The sequence below is a fragment of the Elgaria multicarinata genome, chromosome 18 (genome assembly GCF_023053635.1).
Source record: "Elgaria multicarinata webbii isolate HBS135686 ecotype San Diego chromosome 18, rElgMul1.1.pri, whole genome shotgun sequence".
Lineage (NCBI taxonomy): Eukaryota > Metazoa > Chordata > Lepidosauria > Squamata > Anguidae > Elgaria > Elgaria multicarinata.
The window spans coordinates 13,786,386-13,805,710 of NC_086188.1; the positions used below are offsets into that span (position 1 = coordinate 13,786,386).

Here is a 19,325-nt window from a genome sequence, read left to right on the forward strand (position 1 = left end):
GAGGAGCGAAGAGCACGAGCAGGGCAATAGTGTGAGATGAGAGAGGAGAGATAGGAAGTGCATATTTTGCACATAGGAGGTCACAGATTTAATCTCCAACATCTTCAGGCAGGGCTGAGAAGGGTTGCTGCCTGAAGTCCTCGAGAGCTGTTGCCAGAATGGAAAATACTGAGCTAGATGGACCAAATTGATGCAAGGCTGCTTCCTAAAAAAGGAAACCAGGTGTTTTTTCAAGGTGAGCAAGTGCTCAGTTAGAAAATACAGGTTAATACAGGAATGTAGGAATCTACGTTATACTGAGTCAGATCATTGGTCCATCTAGCTCAACATTGTTGACACTCAGGGGCATCGCTAGGCCTGGGACAACAGGGCACCACCCCTGGATCTATTTTCCAGGGGCCCAGATCTATTCCGCAGAGACCTGAATGTCCATTGGTGCCAGTGGAAAGGTTTTTTTGCTTGGCTTAGAGAGCAATCCTATGGTCCCTGGGTGAGCATCCCAGGGACCATAGGATGGCTCGGATTCCCCCCTCCGAGGTTGGAGACGGTGCTCCAACCTCATCAGAACCTAAGAAGAGCCATGCTGGGTCAAATTAAGGGTCCATCTAGCCCAACATTCTGTTCACACAGCAGCCAACCAGCTGTCGACCAGGACCTTGGAAAGGAAATTTGGACATCCAATGCCCCTGAAACCCCTCTGCCAGCATGGACAGAACATTGTCACCTGCCCCTCCAAGGTTGGAGAATCGACCTCAGAGAGGAGGGAAAGGGGAGTGTCATGATGAGCATCTGGACTTCAAAATTTACCACTACACCACTAGATTGGGTGGGTAGCCGCCCCACTAAGGAAATGCCCTCCCCAGGAAAGAGAAGAACCATTCAGCCACCAGGGTTACACCCAGCCTCTTGACCAAAGCTTCTAATAGCCCCTTATGGTCTACTATGAGTTACTCTCCTGGCATCCCTTCTCATCTGCCAAAGATCTACCCTCCGCCTTGACATTTTGGCTTCAAAGCCAAATGGGCGTCTTGTGTTTTTGTGGTGTGCTTTGGCCATAAAACTCGACTGCTTCTGATCTCACAGGGCAGATCTCCTGTTTGAATGGAGGAAGGGCTGTCGCTTAGCAGTAAAGCACCTTTTGCATCCGCAGAACATCCCAGGTTCAATGTCCGGCCTCTCCAAGTAGGGCTAAGGAAGGCACCTGTCCGAAAACCCTGAAGGGACTGCTGCCAGTCAGTGCTGACAACACTAGGGTGACCATATGAAAAGGAGGGCCATATATATCCGGTAAAGAGGGCAGGGCTCCTGCAGCTTTCACGGTTGTGATGAAGAGTGGAATTTCACCAGGTGCTGCATGCCTACGAATGGCACTTGCTGAAAATCCCCTTTCTACACAACTGTTAAAGATACAGGAGCCCGGTCCTCCTTTCCATATGGTCACTCTAGACAACGCTGTGCTAAATAGGCCGATGGTCTGTATAAAAGTAGCATCCCATGTAGCTAATTTTCCCCTAGTTTCATCAAAACCTCTTTGGCAAAGGTTTCTGGCTTAGCCTTCCCGCTGATGTGCTGGTTTTCTTCCAGCGGCGAACTGTAACGGAGGTTTCGATTGTTGTGCCACGTTGTGCTTGCCTTGTGATGTGGCACAAGGGTTCTGTAGCACTTTGTTTATTTGTTGGTTGGCTGGTTGGTTTCCTCCCCACCTCTGAATGGGTTGTTCAACTCCAGGCTCTCAGTGTCTTGAGGCAGACTGAGCATCATCCATTGCGATGGCGAAGAGTTCAGGATGATTCACTCCCTGGGGTGTAGGGTGGGGGTAGGAAGGAAACACATCAGCTGGGGATGGAAGTCAACTCCCTTAGGGGGACACACACACACACACACACACACACACACACACACACGAATAAATAGCATGGAAATCTGGAAGGCTCAAATAGAGAAAGAACAGTGCCTAGAAACACGAGCATACACAAGACAGGACAGGCGCTCTCCATTGTGGGAGATGCTTTCATTGGCAGGAGATGACGGCTGTGCGCACGCCACCCATCACCCGCATTGCACCTTACAGAGCTGAGAGGCTAGAAGTCCCATCAGCCCCAGCCAGCCAGGGTAGTGAAGGCCCATCAACTAGGATGGATTCCAAAGAGGGTTGGACAAATTTACGGAAGAGAAGGTTATCGAGGGCTACTAGTATCAGAGGCTAGTATGCCTGTTTACAACCGGTTGCTGGGGAACATGGGCAGGAAGGTGACGTTGCACTCATGACCTACTTGTGGGTTCTGGTTAGCCACTGTGTGAACAGAATGATCCGTTACGTCTCTTCTAATGTTGTTTTGTACTTCTACATTTCTTGTTATTCCACACTTTTTTATATTTCAGCAATATAACTTAGGGAGGGTTGAACCCTTCTGTTGCTGCTACTATTAAATAACTGGGACTCGGAAATCCTTACCAGTCTACTGCAAATCCCCCAGAGATCTACCAGTAGATGCAAATCTAGCTTCTGGCCTCTCCTGATTTAGCAGGTAGCCAGGCTTCACTTAATTAGTTGGTGGCCGTAAGGTACGAAGTCAGAGGTGGGCAACTTGTGAGCCTCCAGGTGTTTGACCTACAACTCCCACAATCCCTCACCGTTGGCTTTGCTGGCTAGGGGTGATGGTGGGCCACACGTTGCCCACCCCTGGTATAAGGGGAAGTTCTGGGGCTGCTCATACAACATGCTCAGCTACACTCAGTGGTTGTTGAACTGTGGGATAGCGTGATGTCTGAACCCAGGACATTTTCCACAGGGAGACTTGTTAACCATGAGAACTCATGGTAGCTTGTTCAAGTAAAATAAGCCACCCTGCATGGTTAACAAACCACCCTGCAGAAAATGTTCTGGGTTCAGGCAACACGCTAACCTATGGTTCAACATCAACCCACACTCAACCACTGAGTGTGGATTAGCATGTTGTGTGAACAGCCTCTGGCAATTACTCAGGGTTCACTGACAATTACGAAGGATTCACACAACGTGCTAGCCCACACTCAATGGCTAAGTGTAGTTTGTTGTTGAACCATGGGTTAGCTTGTTGTCAGAACCCAGGACATTTTCCGCGGGGTGGCTTGTAACCACCCTGAACAGCCCAACAACAAACCATGGGTTTCAAGGTGGCTTGTTCGAGAAAAATTAGCCACACTGCATGATTAACAAGCCACCCTGTGGAAAACGTTCAGGGTTAGGACAACACGCTAATCCACAGCTCAACAAACAAGCCACGGTTCAACAACCCACACTCAACCACTGTGGGGGTTAGCATGTTATGCAAACCCAGTCATAGCGTATGTAAATCAGTACTCCAGAATAGGAATCATGGAAGGGACAGAGGGTGCAGGAACTACCTAGAACTTTGTGAAACGAAGCCGAGAACATTCTGAGCTTTTGAATCCTCATTACATGTTGTCCTCTCTAAATCCCTTCCTTCCTTCCTTCCTTCCTTCCTTCCTTCCTTCCTTCCTTCCTTTGAAACAAGCTACATCTGAATAAGGCCTCACCAAGTACGTCCTCCTTGGTTAGTTTGCTGATAACTGGTTTCCCTGAAAAGTCCCTTCCCTCCTGCCGGCTCCACCAGCTCCTTATCTTTCCACATGATGGTCTCGTGTTCTCGCGTAGGAAGCGTTTGTCCTTTCCGCTTGGTACATTTCAAACTTGCGTCGATTAACTATCGGCTGTGCTGGAGGAGGGAGTGCCGTGACCTGCACCAAGTGCCACCTCTTAAGACCCCAGATCACCTTTTCATGCTTTTGTGGCATTTCTCCATTAAGACCGTGCAAACGGCTAGTAATCGTATTTCCCCACCGCCACCCCAGGCCTTCAGATTACATCAGCTTCTTTTCTCATTCAGTACATTGGGAATGTACTTGTCCTCGCAGGACTTTTGGAGGGAACACAAACCGCTACCTTTACGAGGCCTACTGTTGAAAAGAAACTCAGTGCCTGACACTGAGACGATATGGACACCTGTGTGCACCGATTGGTGGGGAACATGGGCGGGAGAGTGCTGTTGCACTCATGTCCTGCTTGTGGCTCTCCTGTGGCCAGCTGGGGGGCCACTGTGTGAACAGAATGCTGGACTAGATGGACCCTTGGTCTGATCCAGCAGGGCTGTAAGGCAAAGGATTTTGCTGTGTCTTGAATGGGCATCTAAGACCCATTAGATTTGCAAAAGATCTGCTGCTGGTGCAGAGGAAAACTGCTAGAACCGTTTTGTTGATATGGATACACCAGTGTGGTGTAGTGGCTAAAGTGTTGGACTGGGAGTCAGGAGATCCGGGTTCTAGTCCCCACTCGGCCATGGAAGCTCACTGGGTGACTTTGGACCAGTCACTGACTCAGCCTAACCTACCTCACAGGGTTGTTGTTGTGAGGATAAAATGAGGGGGAGGGGGAGGGGAGGAGGGGGAGGAGGGGGAGAAGAGGCACAGACCTCAGGTTCATGGGACCTGCTATGTTTATTACTAGAGCTCCCGGGGCCCATGCAGTGGCGCTAGGTGCAAAACAGTGGCTCATGGGTGTGGAGCCCTGATGCAAAATGGTGTGGTGTAGCGGCTAAAGTGTTGGACTGGGAGTCGAGAGATCCGGGTTCTAATCCCCAGTCAGCCATGGAAGCCCACTGGGTGACTTTGGGCCAGTCACAGACTCTCAGCCCAGCCTCCCTCACAGGGTGGTTGTTGTGAGGATAAAATGTTGTGATATTGACTATTACACTACTGGTAGTGACAATGGGGGGGAGGAGGGGGAGGACGGCGATGACGGCGAGAAGAACTTAACCAGAAAGGGAGCCCCGCTAAGGGCATCTTCTCCAAGAAACCCCACACCCTCCCCACAGCCAGCCCTGATGAGGGGCATTTAAATGCAGGTTTTGTGGCTGATCCAAACAGTGCAAAAAAATGGACTTTTGTTGGCTTGCGTTGCACAAGGTTGGTTGCAGCTCCTACGCACCGACTCGAACAATAGCCTTTTGCTGGCACCTTTTCCCACACAAAGCACGGAAAGCGTTGTGCTCTCAGCTATTTTCTAGGCAGGCTCATTGGAAAAGGGAGATTAATCTATGGCTAAGCCTCCCCCCGCCCCTGCCCGCTGCCGGATCTCTGAGCTAGATGCTGCCGCTGGCTTTCTAACCCTCTGGGATTTCCGTGTTCCTGCCTATGTTTGTTTACGTGAGCATAGATATTGCTCCCTGCTATTTGCAAAGTGTTTAGGGAAGAGAGCATGGGGGGCCTAGAACATATGCTTTGCACGCCGAGCATCCCGGATTCAATCCATGACGTCTCCAGGTAGGGTTAGGAAAGAGTCCAGCCTGAGCCTGAAAAGCTGCAGCCAGTAAGGTGGCCAGGTCCCCTATTTAACAGACGACAACCCTCTAATTGAAGAGGTGTCTGTGGACAGTTCTCTATTTGAAGGACTCTCCAGTCCAAATCTCATTTAAAGACACAGGCCCCATTCAGAAGACACCTTAAACCACGGCTTTAACCATGGTGAATAAAGCGAAAAGCCTTATTCACCGTGGTTAAAGCCGTGGTTTAAGGTGTCTTCTGAACACAGCCTGGCTTTCTGGCTTAACCACCGTGCTTAAAGCCATGGCTTAAGGGGTCTTCTGAATGGGGCCTCAGAATCATAAGGAGGGAGAACAGGCAGGGGCCTTGAAGTTAGCCATCCACTATGAGCCCACAGTCTTCCCCACCCTGGTGAGATGTATTTCAATGTAAAGGACAGCAATTATTTTTAAATGTGCATCAATTCAATTAAAAGGGGGCTAGATAAATTCCTGGAGGAGACAGCTTCCAGTCCTGACGGCTATGTGCTACCTCCAGTAGTAGAGGCAGTAATCTTATGCATGCACTTGCTGGGGAACATGGGTAGGAGGGTGGTGTTGCACTCGTGTTCTGTTTGTGGAGTTGTTTGGCCACTGTGTGGACAGAATCCTGGACTAGATGGACCCTTAGTCTGATGCAGCGTGGCTCTTCTTACCTTCTCGACTATACATATAAAATCAGCATCTGCAAATCTGTGTCCTCCTTTGTCCTCTTTTTTTTAGTGATGCATTTCCTCTTTTTATAGTGATGTGTAAGTGGCTACCCTAACTGCCACTTACACATCACTGAGTTAGGACTCGCTTGCCAGCCTTGGCTAGTACCGCTCTGAGGCACCCTTCAGGCTAAGGGTCCCAGGTCCAGGAATCCCATACCTGAAGTTAAAGGAACTCGGTTTAGGGCAGGAAAGGCCTCTGCCTACGCCCTGAGCAAACCAGGACTGATCACGGTAGATGCATAGTTTGACTTGGAGTAAAGGCAAATTTATGCGTAAGGCTTCCTTTTATGGTTTGTCCTCAATGGATGATGTGTAGACATGTGCATTCACTTTTCTTTTTGGCTTTCCTAACATTTCATTGGGTGGGTGTATACACACAGAAACACCTTTGGATTGGATTAGGGTGACCATATGAAAAGGAGGACAGGGCTCCTGTATTGTTAACAGTTCTATAGAAAAGGGAATTTCAGCAGGTGCCATTTGTATGCATGCAGCACCTGGTGAAATCCCCTCTTTATCACAACAGATAAAGCTGCAGGAGACATACTAGAGTGACCAGACACAAAAGAGGGCAGGACTCCTGCAGCTTTAACTGTTGTGATGAAAAGGATTTCACCAGGTGCTGCATGCATACCAATGACACCTGCTGAATTTCCCTTTCTATACAATTGTTAAAGATGTAGAGGTCCTCCTTTTCATAATGTCACCCTAGGTTGGATCTGGATTCAGACTTTGGGTTGTATCCAGGCTTAAGTCATACTTAAAGTCATACTTAAGTTATTTCTCCAAGTGTGGATCCAACCCATTGATTTCCCTGGAGGTGCGTCCTTTTTTTCCTACCCCCCTCCTTCCGAATCCCTGTGACGTCTGCAGAATTCATTAGAGTCCTTCAGTGCGCTGAGAGTGCCATGTCTTGCACGTGCTCAGTAGCACTGTGAATGTTTCACATGTCCCACAAGTGCCCCTGGTGAGTGTCCGCTTCCAGCCAAGACTTGAAAACTCCCCTGTTTGCGGAAAGCGCGTCTTGCTTCAGCTGTTCTTGGTCACACGGACTCCCATGTTCTCATGCTGTTACCGACACAGTGTGGAACCATTATTGTGCAGTTATCTTAAGTCTGGGGTGTGTTGTCCTTGGCTAGAGTTTTAACTGTGGGTGGAGTTCTGCTTTCCTTTTACACACACACACACACACACACACACACACACACACACTATCTGATCAAGGCCATTTTATAGCAACATAAAAGCATTAAAAACATAAAAGAACGAGGCCATTTCCTCTTTTTAAAAGACGGAAGATAAGCCGTTCAGTTAGAAGTGTAACCTCCGGCAGGTTTGGGAGTCTTGTTCTATCACATACCTGGAACGTGGTTTCTACCAGTTCCCCAATCTTCTGGAAGGGGAGGTTGAGAAAATACCGGAGGGGTGCACTGCATGGAAGCATTCTGGCAATATTCCACACACTGCAGTATTGCCAAAATGGGAACTTAAGAGCTGGTTTGGGTCATGTTTTCGGTGTGCCTGCTAGCAGCTGCAACTGTCCTCAGCCAAGCCAAGCGGGTAGCCAGGGCAATATAGCCGCCGGCTGATCCTAGGATGTGGCTAGCAGCACTGTTTGAAGTTCCGGCAGCTCTTTTCCTAGCTGTTACAATTGTAAGCATCTCTGTCTTCCAGATCTAGGGAGGCATGAGCAGGTGAGTCTTCTTCTGGCCCGTGTCTCCTTCTCACGTGTCCGCTCAAAATTCTGGTATTTCCCATTTCTGCATTGATCTCGGTGCCCCAACGCCCTCATTAGCTGCACCCGCTCCCTGCGCCCCCCCCCCCCCCGCTCAAGGCAACATCTGATTAGTTCAGCGCCACTCAAATTACGTTTTTAACCGTCCAGCCACGACCAAACCACGCCAACCCCGTGGTTTTGGTCCTAGCGGCGCCACTGAGTGCATGTGACATCACGACCCATGAGTGACATGGAGTTTGGTCATTGTAGACTCTGGGTTTAATGGTTTCATGGGAGGACTGCCCTCCTCTTTGGATGGCCATGGGCACAACCCAAAAAGAGGAAGAAAGAGCAAGGGGACAGGAGCAGGCAGAGGAAACATCAGGGCCTTCTCCAGTTAAAATCCCCTCCTTGAGAAGCAGGACAATCCCATCAGCCCTGTTGCCGGTCCACTTAATCTCTCTCTCTCTCTCTTTCTTTCCCTCTTCCCTCCTGGACTCCTTTTCCTTGTGTGTCATGTCTTTATTAGACTGTAAGCCTAAGGGCAGGGACTGTCTTTTGTGCTGATTGTAAGCCGCTCCGAGAGCCTTTTTTGGCTGAGAAGCAGGGTATAAATATGATAAATAAATGAACCCTGCCGTGATGGAGGGACCCTCCTGCTCCTTCTGCTGAGTAAGTTCTGAACTTCTGCTCCAGGGTCCTGCCCCAGCAGCACCTTTGCGGTGTTTCCCAACCTTGGGGTCCCCAGATAGTCTTGGATTGCAAGTCCCATTATTATTATTGTTGTTGTTGTTGTTGTTGTTGTTGTTATTTCTTACCCGCCTCTCCATTCTGATCGAGGCAGGGAACAACAACAAACGATAAAATACAGAATACTCAATTAAAACATAATATACATTGTTAAAAACATCCTAAAAATATTTTAAAAGCATCTTAAAATTCCACTAATCCCCAGTCAGTCAGGATGTTGGGAGCTGTAGTCCAATCACATGTGGAGACGGCGTTAAAACATGAAATTTCCCCCCGTTGACTCACAGCAAAGGTCCAATTAATCCAATAATCTGTGTCCAGCAACTCAGTGGGTGACCACAAACGTGCCACTGCCCTATGCCTCAATTTTTCATGTGCAGGAGGAGAGTAAAAGTACTAGCTCCTTCGCATGGAAACATAGGATGTGGCTTTCTACTAAGTCAGACCACCCATCCATCTATCTCAGCCAAGATCTACACCAGGGATGAGCAACCTGGTCCAGATATTTTGGACTACAACTCCAAAACCACCCAGAGAGCTTCGGCTATGGGGTGGTATATAAATTCAATAAATAAATAAATGGCCAGGGATTTCTAACCTGAAAAGCATCCTCGTCTTGCTTCTTTGATGGAACTATACACTCGTTTGGACTTCTTCTGCATGCTGGACCCGAGTCCGTTTAAGCCTTCAACTGATCCTGGTTGAAGAACTACCTTGGAATCTGTTCTCTGCTGATCGTTATCGTGACTGTAAAGGCTGAAAGCCAGTTATTGAAATTAAGGCAAGGAAAGCTTTACGGAAACTTGAGCCTCAGTACTGGGAGGTCAGGATCTGACACCCAGGGCCAGTGGCCACAAGACCTGCGTCTTCAGGCATAGCAGGTCAAAGGCAGTTTGGGGTGATTTAAAGTGATGGTGTGGCGGGGGAAAGGGAAGGGGCTGAACCCATCCCACACTTGCTGGTTTGCAACGATTCCCTTCTCCAGCTAAAACCAGTTTGGGAAAAATAGCAACGGGGACGTGTTTTGGTGGGGGTGAGGATTCATCACTCAATTTTTATTTTTATTTTTTGCTGTATGATAGTTATTTCTTTGCAAGTGGCATCTATTGGGGCCATATAACCAGGGTTTGTTTAGCAAACCTTTTGGGCGTGTGCTAGGGTGTTATACTTCGATATTCACACTTTTCCGTGTGCAGTTCTCCAACCAGAAAATGCACACAAAAATACTTACGTTTGGGGAAAGTGCACACACACACAAAATGTGTGCATCAGAGAACGTAACGTAAAGAATAATGCGTATCGGTGAAAATGGTGGATTAAAGCGCATTTTCCATGACAGCGTAAAAAAATGAATAAATTGCAAAGTGATGCCAAAACGGGATGTAACGAACGGAAGGTTGGAAAAATTAGAAACTGAAATGGACAGATCAGTTCATCCTTCCTTGCTGCCGACGGCCCAGAAAAGCCAAGAAGACCTGTTGGCTTATCAGGCTGCTGAAAGAATCTATGCAGTTGCGCTACCCGCCGTTCATATCTCCTGCTCTTTAGAACCCGTGAATTTACAGCTCCGCCTCATCCCCAAATAATTATTATTTCAAGGGTTTTCACTTCCTGGTATTTTCTTTTTCCTTTAGGATTTATGTTTGTGTTATGAAATTCCCATTGTTTTAGCTCATGGTGATTCATGGCTGTTGGCTTGCCGTTGGGCCAAGCCTCCTCCCTGGTTTTTCATCCCACCCCTACCCTAAAGTGAATTCATGTTTTTAAAAAGCTTTGGACTCCTTTTGGTTGGCTGAGGGATCCCAGCAAGCTAAGACCTCTGCAGGACACCTGCTCCTTCTTGATGTTCCGGACCTCAAAACCAGGTTAGTTTTGATCAAAGATCCAGGGCAGATCTGCCCCGATCTTGAATAGGAAGAAAGACGATTGGAAGGAACTTTCAGAGGGGAAGTGTGGCCTGTACGGCCTGTGTCCCACGGTGCTGTGTATCTTGCTCGCGGTTGCATAGGTGGGGCCAAAACCCAGTGGTAGAGGCACATGCTTTGCACGCAGAAGGTTGGATCATCACCATCTCAAACAGGGAAAGACTCCTGGCTGAAACCCTGGAGAGCTGCTGCCAGTCAGTGTCAACAACACTGGGATAGATGGACCAAGGGTCTGACTCAGTATAAGGCAGATTCCTGTGTTCGGATGGATGGATGGATGGATGGATGGATGGATGGATGGATGGATTGTGGTCAGGGCAGGGCAGAGCATGGTGCCTGGCAAAGGAATAGCCTGGCACAGGCATCTCCCTTCTGTGGAGGTTCTCACAGATCTGCTGCCTCCACGGAACATGTGGGGAAGGTCGCGTGTTGCATGTCGTGATTGCCAAGGCTGTTCTGTGCACATGCAAACATGGAATCCATATGCAAAGCTGGGTGAAGATTACTGTGGTTGTAGTTCTGGGGTCTCCAAAGTGGTTCCTACCAATGTTCCCACGGACACTTGTCTTGGAGCCCACCTGCCTTTCCTGATTTTTGTTTTATTTTTTACAGATTTTCTTTTAAAAAATAATAATTAAAAAAAAAAAAAACTGGGAGGCCAGCACGCTGCAAAGCAAAAGGCTGCCCTCCAGTGCCCATCTTTATTTGCGTTCAAAAGAGTGGTTTTGCGCTTTGGAGCTCAGATCCTCACCTTGGTCTTGAACGTAAGTTCTAGGGCCAGTTGCTTCTCTTTGGGCCTCACCAGTTTGCCTTCTGGGGGGGAAATGAGCGTTTTCTGACCCGCCCTGGCCGCCCTTTTGGGAACGGGCAAGCTCCTCGTCGTAGCCATTTTGTGACAGCACCCACGACGCTGCCTTGCAATTCCAAATGTGCCAACTGACCCAAATAGGTTGAGGAACCCCGTTTTGTAATTAGATCCAGGAGGGGAGGTCTGTTGGAATGATCTCTCCTAAACGCACGAGGGCCTTCCAATGAGGAACAATAACCGCAGCAATTTTTTTGGCTTTCCCTGCTCAGTGATCTCTTGATGACCTCTGCTTGCATAGAGGCTAGCTATCGTTTGATTGATTAGTTGTTGTGTTTTTTCCACCTCCTCCAGTGTCCGGGAAGTGGACCGGAAGTCGCCGAAATCTTTGCCAGCAGGAATGGAGAACGACCGAATCTTCAGTGATCTGTGGGGGAAGACCGATGCCCCCGCCGTCGTGAGCAACACCCCTTCGGAAAAGGGCCAGGTAGATGATGCGAAGAGGTGGGTGGGTGGGAGGACGTGTGACCCTCTTCTCAGACAGTGCACAACTGGACTTAATGTGTTACTTGTCAAACAGCCCACAAGCATTTCAGCCACATATTGAAGTATTTTGATTCCGCTCCTCATCCAGAAAGGTTCCCAGAGCGGATTACAAGCATCCAGTAAAACAACGCAGTCCATGCCTACTGGCTTACAATCTAAAAAGATACAACACATGAGGAAAAGGGAACAGGGAGGGCAGAGGGGGGGAAAAACCCTAAGGATTGTCCCTGAGTCCCCTTTAGTCCTCTTTGCTAAAGGACAGCCCTTTCTTCCTGCAACGATGCCCGTGGAAGGATGCTATTTGGGGGCATAGCATCCTCCCACAGAGCCACTGAACTGGGAATGGCCCCAGAGTTGGCTTGGCCACTGTGTGAACACAACGCTGGACTAGATGGACCCTTGGTCAGATCCAGAGGAGCTCTTGTGATGTTCTGATGTTGACTTCCTGAGTCAAACACTAGGCTGATCCATGCATCTTCTTCCCTGGGAACTGTGTGCTGTGCAAAAAGCGTGTGATGGATTACGCAGAAAAGCCCTTTCTCTCTCTCTCTCTCTCTCTCTCTCTTTCTCTCTCTCTCTTCCTCTTCCAATCTGCTCTTGTTTCCATTTGGTGGCTGTTCCTTGAGGCGTTCCCACACAAGGTATACAGCCCTTATTGTATGTGTGGTTGTGATGGATTAGTTTCTATTGTACGCCTCGATGCCACGTAGTGCAGAGTACAGCAGTGCCCCCTGTGGTCAGAGCTGGAACGACGGTTCAGAAGCGTTTTGGAATTCATAGCTGTGTTCTGAGTTAGAAATCCTCATCTTGGCACCATCGAGAGCTTCCCTACGAGGAAGAATAGCAGCTGTGGGAGGAAGGGTTTTTTCCAGGATTGTGCTGGGTGGAGGGGGGTATTTAAAACCCCTCCATACACATGCCACGACTCTGATCCTATTTGTTCCCACCCAGCCATTTACCGGAGCACTCACAACTGCTTTAAAGCAAAGCTGTAAGATGCACGCGAGATTCTCCACGTTGCCTGGGCCTCCGAAGAAACAGTGGAGCGTTTACAACAGCCCTATCCTCAATGGACAGGGATGTTGTCAGTGCTCTCCCATCCCTACCCACAATTCCCTGGTGTATCGTTGCTCTAGAGCATTGTGGGGAATTTAAAATGGCCGCCACTGCTGCTCAGTAAGCCTGAGCCTTGGAGAGGTGCGGACAGCTGTTGGGCACTTGCCTGAGGAAAGGCGGCATTCTATTTCCTCAGAAATGTATTACCTCATTCTGCTGCATGTATAGATCAGTGTAGCAGTCCTGGCGTTGGTGCCCAGCCCTCTTGGGCAACCAATCAGCCCTCAGAGCTCCAGCAGGGCCCAACAGCACTGACCCCAACCCGCAGCTAGATGCTGCGCTGCTGGGCCTGCATGCCGCCATTTTGAATTGCACACAGTGACACTCTATGGCAGGGGTCTGGAACCGTAGACCCATGGGCCAAGTCCAGCCTGCCTGTAATCCTGATCCAGATGGACACACACCCTTCCCCCAGCCCAGACCTTTTCCCCATCACAGATCATTCGGTGCCTTCCTACCTTTGGTGCCATTTTCCTCTAGCCTAAAAGGTTGAAATGCCCCCATCCTGAGCCTTCGTTATGGGCAGAAAGAGCTTTAAGCTAAATTATGCTAGTATTGGGGCCTTTGGGGGGCCCACTGACTTTTACCTTTGACCCCCACGCACCACTGGAATGTGTCCATCAAGAGCTTCTCCAAAGTGGCATTTTCCCCTCGGGCTGAAAGAGTTTTCTGACCAGATACAAAAGAGGGCAAGGCTCCTGCAGCTTTAACTGTTGTGATGGAGAAGGAATTTCACCATGTGCTGCATGCATACAAATAACACCTACTGAAATTCCTTTTTCTATGTAACAGTTAAAGATACAGGACACCCTGTCCTCCTTTCCATATGGTCACCCTATGAAACCCTGATTTACAAGACTGTAAGAATACAAGAAGAGCCATGCCGGATCAGACCAAAGGCGTCTCTTGCTTGATCTCCAGTTTCCCACAAGTGGCTAACGTGGTGGCTATAGGAAGCCCACAGGCAAGATGTGGGTGCAATAGCTACGTGGCTACAAAAGAGATAGAAACAAGGTAGAAACTAATCCATCTAGTTTACCTTGGGTGAGAACGCCTAAAAACAGCCACTAAAAATAACAAGGTCAAATTGGGAACGAGGTGGGGGGGAAGCAGGTTTTCCGTGTAATCCATCACACCCTTTTTGCAGAACATCCAGTTCTCATGGAGGAAGATACAGGAGGCAGCCTACTCCTTGACTCAGGAAGTTGCTGAAGCACTTTATAGCTGGGGTGGGCCAAAAGTAGATCTCCAGACATTTTGTACTTCAACTCCCAGAATTCCTCACCAGTGGCCCTACTGGCAAGGGCTTCTGTGAGTTGAAATTTCCAGATATCTGGAGATGTCTGGAGATGCAGGGAACGCTTATCAAATTTGCAGATGACACAAAATTGGGTGGGATAGCTAATACCCTGGAAGACAGAAACAAACTTCAAAGTGATCTTGATAGGCTGGAGTGCTGGGCTGAAAACAACAGAATGAAATTTAATAGGGATAAATGCCAAGTTCTACATCTAGGAATTAGAAACCAAAGGCACAGTTACAAGATGGGGGATACTTGGCTCAGCAATACTACAAACGAGAAGGATCTTGGAATTGTTGCAGATCACAAGCTGAATATGAGCCAGTAGTGCGGTATGGCTGCAAGAAAGGCAAATGCTATTTGGGGCTGCATTAATAGAAGTATAGCTTCCAAATCACGTGAGGTACTGGTTCCTCTCTATTCGGCCCTGGTTAGGCCTCATCTAGAGTATTGCATCCAGTTCTGGGCTCCGTAATTCAAGAAGGACGCAGACAAGCTGGAGCGTGTTCAGAGGAGGGCAACCAGGATGATCAGGGATCTGGAAACAAAGCCCTATGAAGAGAGACTGAAAGAACTGGGCATGTTTAGCCTGGAGAAGATAAGATGGAGGGGAGACATGATAGCACTCTTCAAATACTTGAAAGGTTGTCACACAGAGGAGGGCCAGGATCCCTTCTTCATCCTCCCAGAGTGCAGGACACGGAATAATGGGCTCAAGTTAAAGGAAGCCAGATTCCAGCTGGACATCAGGAAAAACTTCCTGACTGTTAGAGCAGTACGACAATGGAACCAGTTCCCTAGGGAGGTTGTGGGCTCTCCCACACTAGAGACCTTCAAGAGGCAGCTGGACAGCCATCTGTCAGGGATACTTTAGGGTGGATTCCTTCATTGAGCAGGGGGTTGGACTCGATGGCCTTGTAGGCCCCTTCCAACTCTGCTATTCTATGATTCTATGAACTACCTTCTATCCACCTCTGCTGTCGAATATAAGAGCCATGCTAGATAAGGCCAAAGCTCCCAAGTTGGACATGAGTAGAATCCTCCCACCCATGTTCCCCAGCAACTGGTGCACACAGTCATACCGCCTCTGATACTGGAGACAGAACATAAAGATTAGGACAGGTAGTCATTGACAACCTTTTCTTTGATGAATTTGTCTAACCCACTTTTAAAGCCATCTAAATCCGTGGCCACGATTACACCTTGTGGTAGCGAATTCCATCATTAGATGATGCACTGTGTGAAGTCACACTTCCTGTTATCTCTCCTGAGTCTTCCACCACTTAGCTTCCTTCAATGAGCCCGGGGGTTTCAATATGGCATAACAAACCTGTAATGGGTGCAATCCAGATTTAAACTGGAAGGGATGGGTGAACAAGCAGTGTTCGAGATCACAATTCCCTTTCGCATTTGCAATCGCCGCTCGCTTTACGTGAATGTAAACCTTCCGTATGAGGGCATTTTACAAGAGCCGGGATTGTTTAGCTTGGAAAAAAGGAGGCTAAGGGGAGACATGATAGAGGTGTACAAAATGATGCATGGTGTGGAGAATGTGGATAGGGAGATATTTTTCTCCCTCTCTCAAAATACCAGAACCAGGGGACAACCCATGAAGCTAGTTGGTGGGTGATCCAGGACAAATAAAAGGAAGTACTTCTTAACACAGCACATAGTTAAGTTATGGAACTCACTACCACAAGAATGTAGTAATGGCCACCAATTTGAATGGCTTTAAAAGGGGGTTGGATAAATTCCTGGAGGCGAAGGCTGTCCATGGCTACTAGCCCTGATGGTTGTGTGCTACCTCCAGTATTTGAGGCAATAAGCCTGTGTGCACCAGTTGCTGGGGAACATGGGTGGGAGGGTGCTGTTGTACCATATCCTGTTTGTTCATCCCTGGCCGCTGGCTGGCTGGTCACTGTGTGACCAGAGTGCTGGACAAGATGGACCCTTGGCCTGATCCATTTGGGCTCTACTTAAGTTCTTAATGGGAGTTTTGCACAAATTGAGCAGTGACTGAATGGGAGTTTTGCATGAATCAGGTAACTGTAGTTAAGGATTTGTGCAACCTCCCAAAATTTGCTCAAATTTTTCAAAATTTGCGCATATTTCTTCAGGGCAGTGTTAATCTACTGAAGTAATTTGGACAATTTAGGACATTTTCACAAATCGAACTGAGAATGAGACAAACACAATTTGCAAAAAAAAAAAATTAACAATTTGCAAAAAGTTTCAGCTCGCGCTAGCGTTCAGGGCATCGAATGGGGCGTGCTGGCATGTTTTGCCAGCAAAAATGACATTCTCATGCGTCCCTAAGCTGCATCAGCTGAACTGGCAGAAGTGGAGAGACTTTCTGTGAGCTCTTCCTCTCAAGGGAAGTGGATCTGGACGAAGGCAGATCCCGGATCTGAGTCTCAAGTCTTTAAAGTGCCAAGACACTCTTGGTGTTTTTTTGTTTAGTTGCAAGAAACTAGCATCTTTCCTCCTCTAGAAAATCCTTTTGACTTTGCAAGTCCTTAACTTGCTTTACCTTTTGTTCTCTTCTTCTTTTAAACTCCTCCTTGATTCCTGTGCTCTGCAAGGCCGCTCTCTGGATGCAGACATTTCTCTTGCTGGACCAGCAGCTCACGTGGAAACCCGTGTCTGTGCCAAGCTGCACTATATAAAGATCAGAAAAAACCGTGAAAAAGCCTAAAACAATGTTTTAGGAGGGGGGGGAGTCTGGCTTCTCCACCCTTGAGGGGAAAAGTTCACATGGGGAACATCAGCCTGCAACTTGAAGCTCTTTGTTAGGTTTAACAACAAAGCAGTGGTTTTGATCATAGCAAACTCGGAAACCCACCAGGGTGGGGGCAAAAATGTGTTTGGTTCGCATTTGAAAAAGAATTCATGCTTCTATATTCGGTATAGGAACTGGAATGCAGCTATCCATCAGTATTCGCACAACAGCTGGGGTTGTTCAGCTTGGAGAAAAGGAGGCAAAAGGGAGACATGATAGAGGTGTTCAGAATTATGCATGGTGTGGAGAAGGTGGATAGGGTGAGATTTTTTATCCCTCTCCCATAATTCTAGAACCCAATGAGGGTCATCCCATGAAGCTGATGGGTAGGAGATTCCGGACAGAGAAAAGAAGGGACTTCTTCACACAGTGCAGAGTTAAACTATGGAATTCACTACCACAAGATGTAGTGGTGGTCACCAATTTGGATGGCTTTAAAAGGGGGTTGGATCAATTCCTGGAGGAGAAGGCTATCCATGGCTACTAACTCTGGTGGTTATGTGCTACCTCCAGTATCAGAGGCAGTAAGCCTGTATACACCAGTTGCTGGGGAACATGGGTGGGAGGGTGCTGTTGCACCATGTCCTGCTTGTTCATCCCTAGCCAATGGCTGGTTGGCCACTGTGAGAACAGAGTGCTGGACTAGATGGACTCGGTCTGATCTAGTAGGGCTCTTCTTATGTTCTTATGCAGTTTTTCGAAACAAAAATAAATAAAATGTGTACATGACTGTGTATGTTAGGAGAAAGTGCATGTAAAATGCACGTATTTGGGGAAAGTGTATACCAAAATGTGTGAAAAATGCACAAAACATGATATTGGGGGAAAGGGCTTGCACAAAATATTAGGCAAGTGCATACAAAAATGCATATATTAAACAAGACGCGTACGCAAATGTGTACATTAGGCAAACGTGTACACATCTGCACATATTAGGAAAATGCACACACAAAAATGCATATGAATTTTTGGGCAGTTTTTTTTTTTTTTTTTAAGAAGTCGTAAATTGATGCGGAAATGGGATGAAATAAACTTAAGATGGGAAAAACGAGAACGTGAGAGAAGCCAAACATTAATCCATCCCTACAGGATGCTTTTCTCGTCTCGTGCACGGGAAGTTGGAATGGATTGCCGGGCGGACCACGCAACAGAGAAATGGCGCCTGTCTCTGGAACACAGTGTCCAGAGAGAACACTGTGTGATTGGCTGCAGTTCTGTGTACACATGGTGGGAGGGAGAATGTTACCTACCTACCTGTCTACCTATCATCTATTTACCTATCTCCAAAGCAGAATATTCTCATGCAAAATCCCAGTGGGCTATTTATAAATAACCCTGTGGTTATTTATTTATTTATTTATTAATGTGCATCTTGCCGTTCTTCCTTCCTTCCTTCCTTCCTTACTCCTTTTTTCTTTCTTTCTTTATCTCTCCACCCCCACCCCCCTCTCCGCCTGTATCTCCAAAGCAGGATGTCCTCATGCAAAATCCCAGTGGCCTATTTATAAATAACCCTTGTTATTTATTCATTTGGATCTTGCTTTTCTATCGCAATCTGCCAAAAGTGGCTTGCGAAAACTATACAATCAGAAATACACAAGAGAACTACAAAAGAACTGCAACGGAACCACAAAACAAGACCATGAATTCAAAGCAATAAGGTCAGGTTTGGGGAGAATCCATCCTGTCCCCCTGCAGCATGTACCCTCTAGAAGCCCCCCCCCCCCTTCTTCACCACCAGGTCCTCCTGGCAGGCATCCCCATGGCTGGTGTGAATATTCCATAGCAGGCAACATCAGGCCGACGCGATTCCATCCACATTTGCTCAGCCGGAAAGGCTTCGGACTGCAGCGGGATGGGTGAGTGAATGTGGATGTTGCCTGCTATGGATTATTCACACTGGCAACAGCTCTGAGCCACCCACCATTTTAATTACCCACAAGGATTCCAGAGCTACTTTGTGTTTAAGATGAATGGGTGTGGGGGGGGGCGCTTCCGCCCTGAAAGGCGGCCAAGAAATGTTTCAAGTAAATAACTAAAATAGATGATTTCCCGGCTTTTGCACCGTTTCCCCCGAATCCTAAACAGATGAAACACCTGTTCTAAAGCTTAGTTACTGGCAGCAAGAGCCTTAAGCTAAAATGTGCTGGGGGGGGGGGTTGGCTCCACCCCCTTTTGCCTGCGTGCGGCCCCTCCCACCACTGAAACCCTGAGAGTTTCTCCAAAATGGAATGTTGCCCTTGGGCTGAGAGAGGGTCTGCACCGCTGAAATAGAAGATTCCTTCGAAATAGAGGGCAGTCTTCTGGCAGC

General features: G+C 47.9%; 1 protein-coding gene across 3 annotated transcripts in view; it reads left to right on the forward strand.

Moving 5' to 3' along the window:
- NOS1 (nitric oxide synthase 1) overlaps window positions 1-19,325 on the forward strand; it is a 185,288-nt gene that overhangs the window by 110,225 nt on the left and 55,738 nt on the right. For all 3 annotated transcript variants that reach the window (XM_063144250.1, XM_063144248.1, XM_063144249.1), the window contains exon 4: window positions 11,628-11,760. In XM_063144250.1, the coding sequence (XP_063000320.1) occupies window positions 11,628-11,760 (133 nt within the window). The remainder of the gene's footprint in view (window positions 1-11,627; window positions 11,761-19,325) is intronic.